Source organism: Aureobasidium namibiae, assembly GCF_000721765.1.
Source record: "Aureobasidium namibiae CBS 147.97 unplaced genomic scaffold scaffold_1, whole genome shotgun sequence".
Taxonomy (NCBI): Eukaryota; Fungi; Ascomycota; class Dothideomycetes; order Dothideales; family Saccotheciaceae; genus Aureobasidium; species Aureobasidium namibiae.
In genome coordinates, this window is record NW_013581208.1 from 1,250,146 (window position 1) to 1,262,730 (window position 12,585).

A 12,585-nucleotide genomic window follows, 5' to 3' on the forward strand; every position below is an offset into this window, starting at 1 on the left:
CCGTCTCGACAGGCTTTGTAATCTGAGATAAGCCCATGAAACCTGGTCACGCGATAAGCAACCTTGTGCCTGCGAGACTTGGCGATTGGCGTACATGCGCCAACGACATGTCCTGAATCTCGCCTTGCGCCAGAAGCCGTCGAGCTGAAGAGTACTATCGTGTGGAGACAAATGCCTTTGTCGATACGTCCAAGGCAGCAGTCTGGGTATTCAAGGCAGCGATATTTGAGACTTGGGTACAAAGTTGCCTTAAGTCTCCTCGACATCCTTGATATATATAGACAGCAACAATGTCATCTCTTCCTACGGGCTTCCTTTCGGCGCCAGTGTCCAATGTCAAAGGAACGCGCATCAACTTTGCAGACACACCATTGACAGGATATGCCGAACTACAAGCTTACATCATTGACGATGTTCTTACCTCGTCCGAATGTGCCACTCTTCTCTCAGCAGCAGAGGCAAGCAATCCGTGGCAAAGAGCCATGATACAGATTGGTAACGGACGCCAAAGGCAAGAAGATGATTAGCGCAAGTGTGGGCGTCTGATCTGGGACTCTTCTGATGTCTCTCGGAAGATATGGGATAGAGTCAAGATGTATGTTCTGGAGATCGCAAGACTAGACGGACACTCCGACCTCACTGCTGGAAGTGCTGTTATGAAAGGACAAGTTTGGGAGGCAACTAGGCTGAATGAGAGGATGAGATTTCTGAGGTATCAAGGTGGAGAATACTTTCGAGGTTTGTTTTCAGCTGCGATCGAGACGAGTCTGTGACCTGACAGTTGCCAGTACACGAAGACGGTGTTTATCAAACTCCCGACGGAAGTGAAAGGTCATTCTTCACATTCCATCTGTACCTGAATGGCAATGGTGGAATCAGCGATGCTGGAGACGACCAGGTACAGGGTGGCGCGACCACTTTCCATTCTCATAACATGATGCAGAGATACGAAGTTCTGCCCAAGACAGGTCGAGTTTTGATCTTCCAGCATAGAAACCTGTGGCATTCGGGTGACGATGTAGTCCAAGGTGTAAAGTATACCATGAGAAGTGATATCTTGTATAGGCGGGTAGATAAGGCTCAGAAGGAGACTTGACCCTTGAGAGCAATAAGCAATACTCGCACTGCCATACACTTCCAAATCATGCATCCTTCTCATCAGCTAAGGAATTCCATATTGAACTCAAACTCGTCTCATGTTCTGCTTGACAAAGGCCACGCTTTCTTCGTAACACGAATTGCACGACCACTTCCGCCAAGCTTCACGACGCTGAAGCTTGAATGGCACAAAATTATGCAGGCATATCCATTTGAACCACCAAACAACCAATCCCTACCCGAATTCTTCCTTTCTTCTTTTTGCGCGTTGGACAAGCAAAAGAGTATGCCTAGAAACTTATGAAGGCAAAAACGATCGACGCCTAAGAGATTCGAACTCTTGCTCCCGAAGGAAATGCCTTAGCAGGGCATCGCGTTAACCACTCCGCCAAAGCGCCTGAAGAGAATCCCGAAATTGGTTAGATCTCGAAGCTGGATGTGGGGTAGCTGACTTTCCAATATAATATCCCATTCAATTGATCGCGCAATACTTGGGTGGGAATATCAGGATCAATATCTCCATGACTCGCATCGAGCCTTGGAGGAAGGATAGTAGGGAAGCAGAGGCATGTTCGTCTAGCTACAGTGGCTTGGAAGGATAATTCAACCGGCATGTAGAAGAATGCTCAGTGTGCCTGGTGTAGTTGAGCGGCTATTTTTGATTCACGAGCCTTCGAATATTGAAATCAGAGGTAAAGACCATTACAGTGAGCTTACAACCGTCGGATCCAGAGATATGACTGGCCCGTACCTACGTTAATGTATAAAGAGGTTAATCTGTCCAGAGTAGACGCTGTCGCCAGCGTTATGTCTTACAGGGCATTGTTTTAGGTAGAACCCTGGCCGAGACCAATACTTGCCTTTGTTGCCAACAAATCAGAAACACCAACCATGACCTTGCTCCATATGGCTTCTATTCAATTTCCAAACCATTGCGACTTCAGCCAGGAGATCTTCACGTAGAATCATCGTCGATGAGGAAGTTGCGCCAGGACCTGGAGTTCAGTCCAATGAGCAGGAAGCATCAGGTCCGGTCGGCTTGGTATGCTATTGATTGATTGACAACACATTATATACAAATATACAAATGAACAGATGACCGAAATATCCACAGCATCAAACATTGACCTCGCTGCTCGCGCTCGTACTCGAAATCGGACTTGTCTTCCTGGGCCCTTCCGTCTTCGCTACCTTGCCTGCCTTCTGTCTCTTCCTCAACTTGAAAATAGATCCCCCACACCAGATGACCGTCGGGATGACGCAGACAAACGAGACGCACCCGAGTACTAGTGTTGCAGTACCCCATCCGGCTCTTTGCTTGACCAGTCCCGCAAGTAGAGGTCCGATCATAGTGCCACCTGCATAGGCCATATTGAACAATCCATACGCCTGAGCAAAAGCACCGTTCTTGCCGAAGAAGCCGGCTGGTCGTTTGGCTCCTTGTGCATCGACTGCGTACGAGACTTCTGCCATCAATGGTGTAAGGGAAAGAGTGACTCCAAGACCGATCAAAGCGAGAAGTGCACAGAGAAGAACCTTCTGACGAATGCCTTCGTGGTTGACAAGACGCATCAGAATGAAACACGGACCAGTAATGATGAAGCCAGTCGTCGCTAGCCATCTAACTCCATGCTTGTCTGCATACTTTCCAACAAAAGGTCCAGTAAAAGATGGAATCGTGACAGCCAAGAAAATCAATCCAGCACCAATAGAATCCCAGCCCCAGAGTTCGTTGACGTACAAGGGCAAGATCGAGTCGAAGGAAGTAAGTAGCGCGGCGGAGATGAAGCAACCGAACAAAGCGGCATCAAGTCTGTACGACGCGAGTAGTGAGAAGACTCTAGGGACCTTGCGTCGTTCGTGTGTCACGGCAGGCGTCTCGATTTCGGGTGCGTGATACCCCGGGTCAGCTTTGTGATCGTTTGTGTCGCCTTTGTGTTCGGTATTAGTGATTACTTGAGGTGCTTCTTTCCTCCATTTTGCAGCAACTGATCTTTCTATCATCAACAGCCGGAGAATTGCATCGATGCCCAAGAGTGCGAAAGCCATTGCGAAGACGGCATAATATCCGGCTTCTGTGAAGACGACTCCTCCCAAAAGGGGTCCTAGTAGATAGGCCAGAGACATCGCAATGCCAACGAACCCCATTGCTTCCCCGATCGACTCAGAGCCGACAGTGTCTTGCAGCAATGCCAGGCCAACAACCCAAACAACCGCTGCCGAGAGACCTTGAAGGATACGGCCAACAACGATGAGAGCAAGACTGTTTCCAACAACCAAGAATATTGTCGACCCAGCCAACGCCAGCAGGCCAACCATAAAACTCCACCGACGCGAGTCGAACCGATCAGCTACCCACCCACATATGGGTGCTCCGATGAGTAAAGCGCCGCCATAAACTGCCAAGAGCACCGATATCATGGACTGAACATTATCCTCCGGGATGCCAGCACGGCCACTCAGAGCAAATGGCAGTACAGGCACGATGATACCGTACAGGAAGACATCAGTAAACACCGCAGCGGCGACGGTACTGATGATCAGAAATTTGGAACTTCGAATCTCGAGGAAGGCGGGAGGGGTGGTGCCAGTACCCGTCAACCACGCAAACATGCTGGCTGATGAATGATGTCGTGTAAAGATTATCCTTGGTGAAGCCTTTGATCGGGAGAACAAGACATGCCAATGAAGCAGAAAGAAGAGGCGAGGAAAAGGCGTGTAACTTAATAAGACATTATCTTTTGCAGAGGATGATGGTATTTCTGGTCTCTGCTTCCTTCTGCCAACAGCCTTCTTAGCCTTGATTACGCGCGTGAGTGCTTGAACCGCCTCATAGGGGTTTCGCGAGCGGTCGGCCTCCGCGCGCTGCGGAGAATTACTTGAGAGAATCTTGAAAAAAAGGTACAAACTACCGAGGCTTCGAGGCGTCATGATCCGCATGGACCTTCTGTGTGCAGCCTCGAGTCCATCCTTGGCACCAAATGGTCACGTATTTAGCTAGTCCTCGTCCTATCGCTCAGCCTTTCGAGAATATAGAGCTGGTGCCTAAGCAACATACAACTGCCGTTACTCAAAGACGAAAACCGAGTCTGGGGCGGTGTAGATTCGTCTGCCCAAAAGCGCATCCGATTGTTGTTGGTGACGTGAAGACCGCCAATAGAAGATGCGGTGAGACTGTCGAACGGCGCAGCTCGTGCAGGTTTATTCGGTATAATGCTGCATTGCTGATGCAGTTGCGCTCGTGCAGCGCTGCGTGCGCATGAGAGGGGGCTCGGCAGTCGTGCCCAAAGCAGTCGGCTCAACCATGGTTCGAGATGATGCAACCAAGTGTCAAGTCTGGAGAGGCTGTTTCTGCTTGTGTTTGAGAAGTTGCTATTCGCCGATGATGTGTTGGATAATGCGTTGCCTTGTATGTTTAAGGCGAATGGTGGAAGGTGGTCAGGGATCAGGGGCGACGTCGCGTCAAGGGAACTTGGAGACCGTCAATACCAGAAGAACAGCACAGATCGACTTCTCAGACAAGCGTAAATGGCGAAAGGAGAGAAGACAGGATTGACGTGAAGAAGCGGGGATATCATGAAAGCAGCAGCGATGTATATACATATAGATGTCACGTCTGCCTCGTAGCAAGACCGACAACATTCCTCAAAGTGCCAAAAGGCAAGACGTCTCCGATGCGTTTTTGACCGGTGAAAAGCATGACCAGACGATCAATACCCATACCCCAACCTCCGGTAGGAGGCAGTCCCCACTCAAGAGCCTCGAGGTAGCTCTCATCTACCTCTGCTCTGCCATCACCTTCACCATCGACTTCGCGGTATTTGAGCTGCTCTACGAATTTCTCGCGTTGAGCAAAAGGCGAGTTCTCCTCTTCGTACATGTTAGCGTACTCGTTGCCTCGAATAAAGAGTTCTGCACGAGCCGAGATAAGTTGAGAGGTTTTAGGGCAGATGTATGATTTCGAAAGCGGCGACATGACAGCAGGGTGCTCGGTAATGAAGGTCGGGCTGATACAGAGAGGCTCAATATATTGGCCGGCCAGGTCATCCAAGAGGCGTGGAAGTGTTGGTCTGGCAGGGATCGCAATGTTCATCTCAGTAAAGAGGTCCAGTATCTGTTGTGTTGCATTGTCGTTGCCGAGGTCTGGCAATTGCTTCCCCATCTCTTTCTCGATAGTAGGTATGAAGGGGAGACGTGGAAAAGGTCCTTGGAAGAGGTGAGCCTCGGTTGTGTCAAAGTTGACAGCAGTGTCACCAAGGTGCTTGAAATTCTCTTCACCCAACTTGCACAATTCTTCATGCAGCCCAGCCAACAGGTCCTCGGTCATCTTCATGAGATGATCCAGATCAGCGAACGGCATGTAAGATTCGCAGATGGTAAACTCAGGATTGTGTGTTGCATCTACGCCCTCATTGCGAAAGGCTGGTCCAATTTCGTAGACCTTGCCTAGGCCGCCAACAACCAACCGCTTCAACCACAGTTCTGGGGCTATGCGAAGGTTGAGGGTTGTGTCCAGCATTTCTGTAGCGACAGTCTCGAAGGGTCGGGCTACTGCGCCACCAGCACCTGCAGTCAGCAGAGGCGTGCTAACTTTGGAGTAGCCTTGGTTGTCGAAGAAGGTTGAAATGCCACGCTCGATGGCAGATCTAATCTTGAGTGTCTGCACGGCTTGACGATGAACCAGCATGTCGACATGGGGTCTACGCGCGCGTGTCTCGGCATCATCGAGTTGAGCAGGAATCTGATGGAGCGACGGTGACATGAGCTGTGGAAGCTCAGTCGCAAGAATACTCTCCTCCCCACCTTGTGCCTTGTGTGGATGACCAACAAAGGTATACCAATCACCTCGGCGAACGACGCGCTTGAAAGCATTGAACTGCTCACGAGGCACGCCGTTCTGATCGAGGTGGGAGAAATTACAGATTGCTTGGGCGACACGATCATCTTGTTCTATGTCGATAAAGACCAGCTTGGAGCCGGCAGTGCGCACAGAGCGGACTCTGCCAGAGACGATGTGTTTATCGTCAAGCTTGGTAGCACCATTATCTAAAGTTGCACAGCTCTTTTTCAAATCGTTCACGGATATTCTAGCAACATCATGACGCTGTGGCAGACGTGGCCAGCAGTCTTGCAACGATTTGTTGGCCTGCAGCTGAGCGATGCGTTTCTCGTAATCGCCGGTCGGAGAGTCCTTGACGGATTTCTTCGAGGCTAGCCTGGTGTAGGCGGAGAAGGAGCGAGCATACAAAGGTTTCAATGCTGAACGCAAGTCATTCTGGTGGAGAACGGGCCGCAAGAAGCGGTAGACTTCGGCAGACCTTGGCATCTGTGAGAAGACTGTTAGTCTCAGGATTGAGAGGTTGTAGACGATATGCAGTGTGAGATGTGGAATAGAGATCAGGATAATCGGTATGTTTGTGAAATCAACCCCCCGAAGGAGTCATTCGCAACGGTTCTTTACAAATTTTGCTCATCATGGAATGTGAAGTAGGAAGGCGCAGAGAAGCAGGGTAGGACTTACCATTTGTCACAGCATATTGTGTGGTGTAAAGGGAAAGAGAGAGGAAGGAACAAGCGGTTGGAAGAAGCTGGTTGCAGAAGAAATCGGAAGCTCCAGCCATGTGCGTTCATGTGGCCCAAGCTCAGCAGGTCCGGCGTGCAACTTTCTGACGATGATGGATGATGCGCAACGTGCAATTCGAACTGTCAATTCATACACTTTTCGCTCCCTCACTCAATCCCAACCCATTCAACTCATATCAAAATGTCTTTCCTGTTCGGTGGTGGTCGCCCCCAGCCCTCTTCTGCAGAGAAGATTGCCGCTGCTGAGGCCGAAATTGACATGGTCTCGGACATGTACAACCGGTATACACTACTCAGCAGTCTACTGTCACACCGACGTCGCGTGCTAACAAGCTTTGCAGTCTTGTCGAGACCTGCACCAAGAAGTGCATTCCCAACACCTACCGCGAGGGTGACCTCAACAAGGGCGAGTCCGTCTGCCTCGACCGTTGCGTTGGCAAGTTCTTCGAGGTCAACATCAAGGTCTCGGAGAAGATGCAGGGAGAGGCCGCCGGCAAGCAGGGCGGCGTTGGCGGCTTCGGTGGCATGTAAAATGCCTTGGTGACGACCCCGAACCAACAACGACACCTTTACAACCTTTCGAACTCCTCGAGGCGAATCACCTACCCGCCACCCTCTTCGATCCGAGCACGCGCGCACACATTGGAGCAAGAGACACAGTTAAAAGGAGGAAGCTATAAGACTCTTCCCGTGATGCGCTCAGGAGCAGCGCTGCTGTACCATATCTCCGATACCCAAAATCACCTCTCCAAAAGAACATTGTATGAACGAAACGAATGTACAACAGTCGAGCGACACACGCTAGAAATACTCTTTCCAAAACCGGAACTTGACATCGTGACTAGACTCGTCCTCGCATGCCCTTCGTATACCTCTCGCCGCCATGTTTGGTCCACAGAAATACACTCCAACCTCGGCTCTCCTAGACTCCAGCCCTCTGATATACGTTCCGTTCTCAATCGAGTGCCTCATAGCACCTAGCAGTCGGTGGAAATCTGGTCTGCCAAAGTTTGTCCTCGAGTTGAGTTCTGTCAGCGGATCTTTCGTCGTGCCAACGCTGTTCAACACAATATTGTTGGCCTGGTCCACATCCATCTTCTGCGTCAGATATGTGTGAATCTTCAGAAACTCGTCTGTCTCCTCTGGCGGCTTGATTACATCCACCGGTGAAGACATGGATAGTGACTGCATCTCCAGAGAGGACAACAGGGCCTGGAACCACTCGAAAGATGTCGTTGTTTTGCACACCCAAATAAATTCGACTCGCTTCAGTCGTTTGGGCGGGTTTGGTGATAGCCGCATGTGCCAAATGTTCTTGAGGATCGAAGCCCAGGGCGTGACGCCAATACCAGTGCCTACGAGAATGGCAATCTCATGGTCGAACACATCCTCAGCCGGTGCGCCATAAGGTCCGTCAACACGAAGTGTTGGCATCTGCTGTCCTTGCTGTAATGCTACCTCATACATTCCCATAGGATCCAGTTCTCCGTACAAGGCTGCTTGTTCCTGTCCAGCACCTAGCGCATTTGCAAGAGATCTAGTGAAGTCTCCTACTTGGCGGACATGGACGCTGACATAAGGATCGAAGGGGCAGGACGTGATGGTGAAAGGATGCCATTGGTTTTTTGATATCTCTGGACAGTTCAGAAACAGCCACTGTCCGGCTTTGTACTGCATGCTAGGCTTGCGAAATTGGATCTCCACTGCATCTGTTGCGAAATCAGTATACCGCGATGAGCACGGTCCCCGACTCAATTTGCTTACCATACGGATGTTTGACGACTTTGATGATCTCCGTCGGCCTGCGAGCGCGAATCTCTCGGTATATCCTCTCAAACAGATACAGACCGCCACCGATCAGCTCCCATCGCCAGCCTTGGTATCCGAGACAGTGGTTCCAGAAATGTTTTCCAGCAAAAGGCGAAACGGGCTCGACAGTGTCTCGAACAAAGCATCCAGTAGCATGACTGTACATGGCCAGAAGAAAAGGTACAAACAGATGATGCGTGTACCAAAACGTCTCGTAGGACTGTTGACGGATCTTCTGATGCGCTGTGGTATAAATCAGAAGCATGCATAAAAGCATGATATGGCCTGTCACTCCACCAGCTTGGGTATAGTGGACTTGAACAGCTGCTTGTTTGCGAAGCTGCATCCGCTCGATATTGAAGAAGTTGACGTAATGGCCTGTAGTATGTACTATTGTCCAAAAGAGTAGTGAGTAGGCAACCTGTCTGTGAAACCATCGCGATTCGTCTAGAGGCAGCCATTTGATCTTGGGTCGGAAAACTCGTAGAATGTTCCTACACATGGGCAGCATGATCAAAGTGACATCCACGCTGAGAACCAGCCCCGCGCCTCTTGATATCCACACCGAGAACGTCAGTAGGTTGAGAGGTGCCAGTGCCTTGCTGGTCTGTTGTTTCCACCTGATGAACATCAGCTTGCATACCAGTAGAAAGAACATTGGCGACATACCATCCTATGATGAACAGTGCAACGTGAGAACCGTGGAACGCCAAGTAGAAGCTCAGCTTCCTGGGAGTTACCAATGATCTCCATGTTCTTTCTTCAGCATGTTCAGGCATTGTGAGAAGTCGGCTCGATCAGTTTACTGAGAGGCTTCGAGCAAGACGTCCAACTCGATAGCAGCAGATTTGTGCGATACCATCGGCAAGTCCAGAACTTTCTTTCGCGATCATCCAAGAGCTATGAGCAAATTTACGATGTGATTGTGAATAGACAAGGACGACATCAGACAGGAAAGCAAACCTCGGTTGATCAAGTCAATTCGTCCTGTCACGCAGCTCTACTGCATAACCGCCCGGCATTCATCTTGATGACATGGACCTGCATACTCTCTGCAGGGCTTACAGCTCAATCACAAAACCTAGTGGCTGGCCTTGAAAATTCCATGTGTCGTGGTGGTGAGTGGTCGGAGGACAGAAGCCTGGGCGCATGCCTAAATAGGGAGCTGAGGCGCGTTGATTGGATGCGTAACCGCTGGCACTTCTGCACGCTGCGTCGCCCTTCGCGTACAGGCTTCTGAGAGTGTACATCTCGACCCCTAGCGATTGTTCGCTTCGATGTCATGGATCATATATTGACAAGAATTTGGACGATAGGGCTGCTCCGGGTCGCATGGAAGAGTTGGCACATACGATGACTTCAGCATCTGGATGACAGGAGCGAAGATTATTATGGCCAGGTCGAAACCGACCAGATTCATGCAAAGACGCAAACATGCCGTCGATCTCTTGCCCAAGGGATGTTTGTTAAAGATGAAAAGTCGTCTGATTCGACAACATCTTCGGCGCTTCGCATTCATGAGAAGCCTCACGAGACACCTCCAACCACCCACCTCACGTAAAACCAAGAAGCCAAGAAACCGACTTCAGCTGTTCTAGGCTCTAAATCCCATCTGCTCCTTCGCGTTCGTTTTCTCTCTTCAAGCAGAAGCGAGAAAAAGACATGGATCCCGCTTCTTGTTAAGCCACTCCCGCCCAATATCACCTGCATCTCTTCGTTCCCTTGTCTTGCTTGTGCTGTAGTCACTACTGCCGTCTCTCTATATTCGCGACCCACCGTCCACCCATCTCATCACCTCCCAGCAACAAGGTCGCTTGATAGTATACGAAGGACTGGACTTCCATTTCCCCGTCACTCCCTGATTGCACTGAATCTGAATCATGTCGGCTTCGACCCCTGTGTCACCATTCCACCGGTAACAAGAAGATTCAACTCAACATACCAGAGTTTCACGTTCTATTGCTGGTCGACACAGCATGGGAAAGCTCATCAAGAATCACTTAGCCCGTCTTATCGTCATGACAGCAGCAATCTGTAAGCTTCCATTCCTCTCCCTTGTGCATGCCTACACTCGTTAGCGAAGACCCAGGCTGACTCTGAGTGAAACCACAGATCACATCGCCGCCAGTCTCCATGGCTTCTTCTGGCCCAAATTCTTCTTCGACTTCCTGACAAAGAACTTTGACCCCTCCGTCAAGCCTGTACCTATACTACAAACCATAAACCTCATCTTCGGTTTCATAAATCTGGCCTGGGAGTGGCCGCTCGAGTTCCTCGCCGGGACTGCAATACATCGATCGCTAGAGCTCAGGATACTGCTATTACCACTATCGAGCTTGACAGCTGTGTTATTGTACCAAGGGACCAACCCGGCGATGTACTATCTCATCGGCTGCGGGATATATCTCTGGGCGTATACAGAAGGCGAGGTACGTGGCCCTGCCAGAGCTTTACCCGTGGCTATACTGACAAGTACGACAGGTTGTCTGTGCGAAGCCTTGGACGTTACCACGCAGACCGAGCTGTCCGAAGCATATGGAACAGACATGACTTGGACTTCAATATGCAAATCTTGTTTCACTGTGCGATAGCGAGGCGTATGATTGTGCTGTCTCTGCCAGAGTGCCTTGACTTACCGTGATCCAATGCATGCCGGCTGTCGGAGCAGAGTATTTGGGACATCTTCTCATAGCTAGAGATGCACACACCCAGCCTGTGTCAACATGAACCTCAGACACATGTCGGTTGTAGCAAGTGGACTACAGCAACTACTGCAGCAGTTTTTCGCTATCAAAGCCACTCGACTGTAAGCAGCATAGGCCGAGATTTGCTCGACCTCAAATCTTGCTCGCCTTGTTCAATCATATGGGCTTGCTTGACAGTAATCCTATCAGGGGGAACATCTAGATCTAGACGCTTCTCTTGTCCCGGAGCTCAAGGTTTGCGACACATGCACAGATGCGATCGCCAGGGGCGAAACACGGCTAGTATAGCCTAGACAGATGCAGCGACGTCAAACAGACCCTGATCCACTGCTTGACACCAAAGAATTTGCGTGTTGGACAGTCGCAGCGGAGCGTCCTGGTGTGGTGAGGGTATAGTCGAGGGGAGAGTGGTTCCAGTATAATCTTGTTGTGGCCAACATGGGCTGGAGACTTCTCAGACAAGACCCGCGTGGGCTTTAGAGTGATGGGTTGTTTGCTTCCATCTCTTTCTGATTCAGTACGAGATGAAGTGACGAGTTATTGAGCGACGAGAATCGATCTCGGCAGCCAAGTAGCGAAAGCGTTCTTGTGACCGTGCGTCTCATTTTGGATGTAGTGGTCGTCGCTAGGACATGGCGTATGGTCGGCAGATCTGCTATGAGGCTGAGCGAAGTCCACGTAGCACGAACGGAGGTCGTCGGTCAAAGACATGGTTGCACGAGCACCACGCACGAGCTCACAGAAGCTGATGTGTAGCTGGAGGCGTGGCGTTTTCGGTATGCTTGTGAGGATGCTGATCTAGAAGTGTCTTTGCTGGTTGCAATTTAGTGTCGCATCGAGCGGTGTCTGCCAATAGCTACCTGGTACATGTAGCAGCAGAATGAGAGCAGCGCTACGGGCCTTCCGTCTCTTCCGTAGGCGGCGAGATGCAAGTCAGCATGGACGAGTGCAATTCCCGTTTCATCCAAGCCGACAGTGTATCTGCGGCTTCCCAGGTGATGAGAGCACAAGCACGTGTGAACGTCGAGAAACAACGGGCGCGTGGCCGAAGCACCTGCCGTTTCAGCAAATTGCCAACTGCGGGAGGCCAGCCAACAGCATCTCGTCATTGCTCTACTCGGACAAAAGACGTTGACGCACTACCCTTTGCTCACCACTCGACTGCTGTAGACTGCTGTTTCTAAGACGACGCCCCCTTGCCGTTGGAGTAGAGCCACAGACCCTTGACCATACCCTGGTGCATTGCCAATCGCTGCCGCGTTCTGGCGCGTTGAGCCCCGCCGCCATCGTGCTACTACAGCTACAACATTCCGGGCGAGAGCGTAGCGGGCTAGCACCAGCAAGCGTGGTGAATGCTGTGAATTCTAGAGTTTAGAGTAATCAAGATCCG

The 12,585-nt window shown here is 50.6% G+C and overlaps 6 protein-coding genes across 6 annotated transcripts; 3 read left to right on the forward strand and 3 right to left on the reverse strand.

Moving 5' to 3' along the window:
- Nucleotides 1-593: 593 nt before the first annotated feature.
- On the forward strand, nt 594-1,096 carry M436DRAFT_59754 (uncharacterized protein; the record flags this gene model as incomplete). The annotated part of the gene is made up of 2 exons (XM_013576636.1): nt 594-738; nt 789-1,096. 2 exons carry the CDS (start codon nt 594-596, stop codon nt 1,094-1,096), a joined length of 453 nt encoding a protein of 150 aa, XP_013432090.1.
- A 1,118-nt stretch (nt 1,097-2,214) lies between these two features.
- M436DRAFT_68969 (MFS general substrate transporter) lies at nt 2,215-3,711 on the reverse strand (the record flags this gene model as incomplete). Its single annotated transcript, XM_013576788.1, has 1 exon — nt 2,215-3,711. The coding sequence occupies one exon, from the start codon at nt 3,709-3,711 to the stop codon at nt 2,215-2,217; it is 1,497 nt and encodes a 498-aa protein (XP_013432242.1).
- Nucleotides 3,712-4,708: 997 nt separating this feature from the next.
- M436DRAFT_59756 (class II aaRS and biotin synthetase) lies at nt 4,709-6,424 on the reverse strand (the record flags this gene model as incomplete). Its single annotated transcript, XM_013576637.1, has 1 exon — nt 4,709-6,424. One exon carries the CDS (start codon nt 6,422-6,424, stop codon nt 4,709-4,711), a length of 1,716 nt encoding a protein of 571 aa, XP_013432091.1.
- Nucleotides 6,425-6,862: 438 nt separating this feature from the next.
- On the forward strand, nt 6,863-7,212 carry M436DRAFT_36716 (uncharacterized protein; the record flags this gene model as incomplete). The annotated part of the gene is made up of 2 exons (XM_013576453.1): nt 6,863-6,963; nt 7,023-7,212. The coding sequence occupies 2 exons, from the start codon at nt 6,863-6,865 to the stop codon at nt 7,210-7,212; spliced, it is 291 nt and encodes a 96-aa protein (XP_013431907.1).
- A 270-nt stretch (nt 7,213-7,482) lies between these two features.
- On the reverse strand, nt 7,483-9,269 carry M436DRAFT_68972 (uncharacterized protein; the record flags this gene model as incomplete). Its single annotated transcript, XM_013576789.1, has 3 exons — nt 7,483-8,390; nt 8,446-9,110; nt 9,160-9,269. The coding sequence occupies 3 exons, from the start codon at nt 9,267-9,269 to the stop codon at nt 7,483-7,485; spliced, it is 1,683 nt and encodes a 560-aa protein (XP_013432243.1).
- A 1,197-nt stretch (nt 9,270-10,466) lies between these two features.
- Nucleotides 10,467-11,040, forward strand: M436DRAFT_35209 (uncharacterized protein; the record flags this gene model as incomplete). Its single annotated transcript, XM_013576173.1, has 3 exons — nt 10,467-10,524; nt 10,603-10,919; nt 10,972-11,040. The coding sequence occupies 3 exons, from the start codon at nt 10,467-10,469 to the stop codon at nt 11,038-11,040; spliced, it is 444 nt and encodes a 147-aa protein (XP_013431627.1).
- Nucleotides 11,041-12,585: the final 1,545 nt, after the last annotated feature.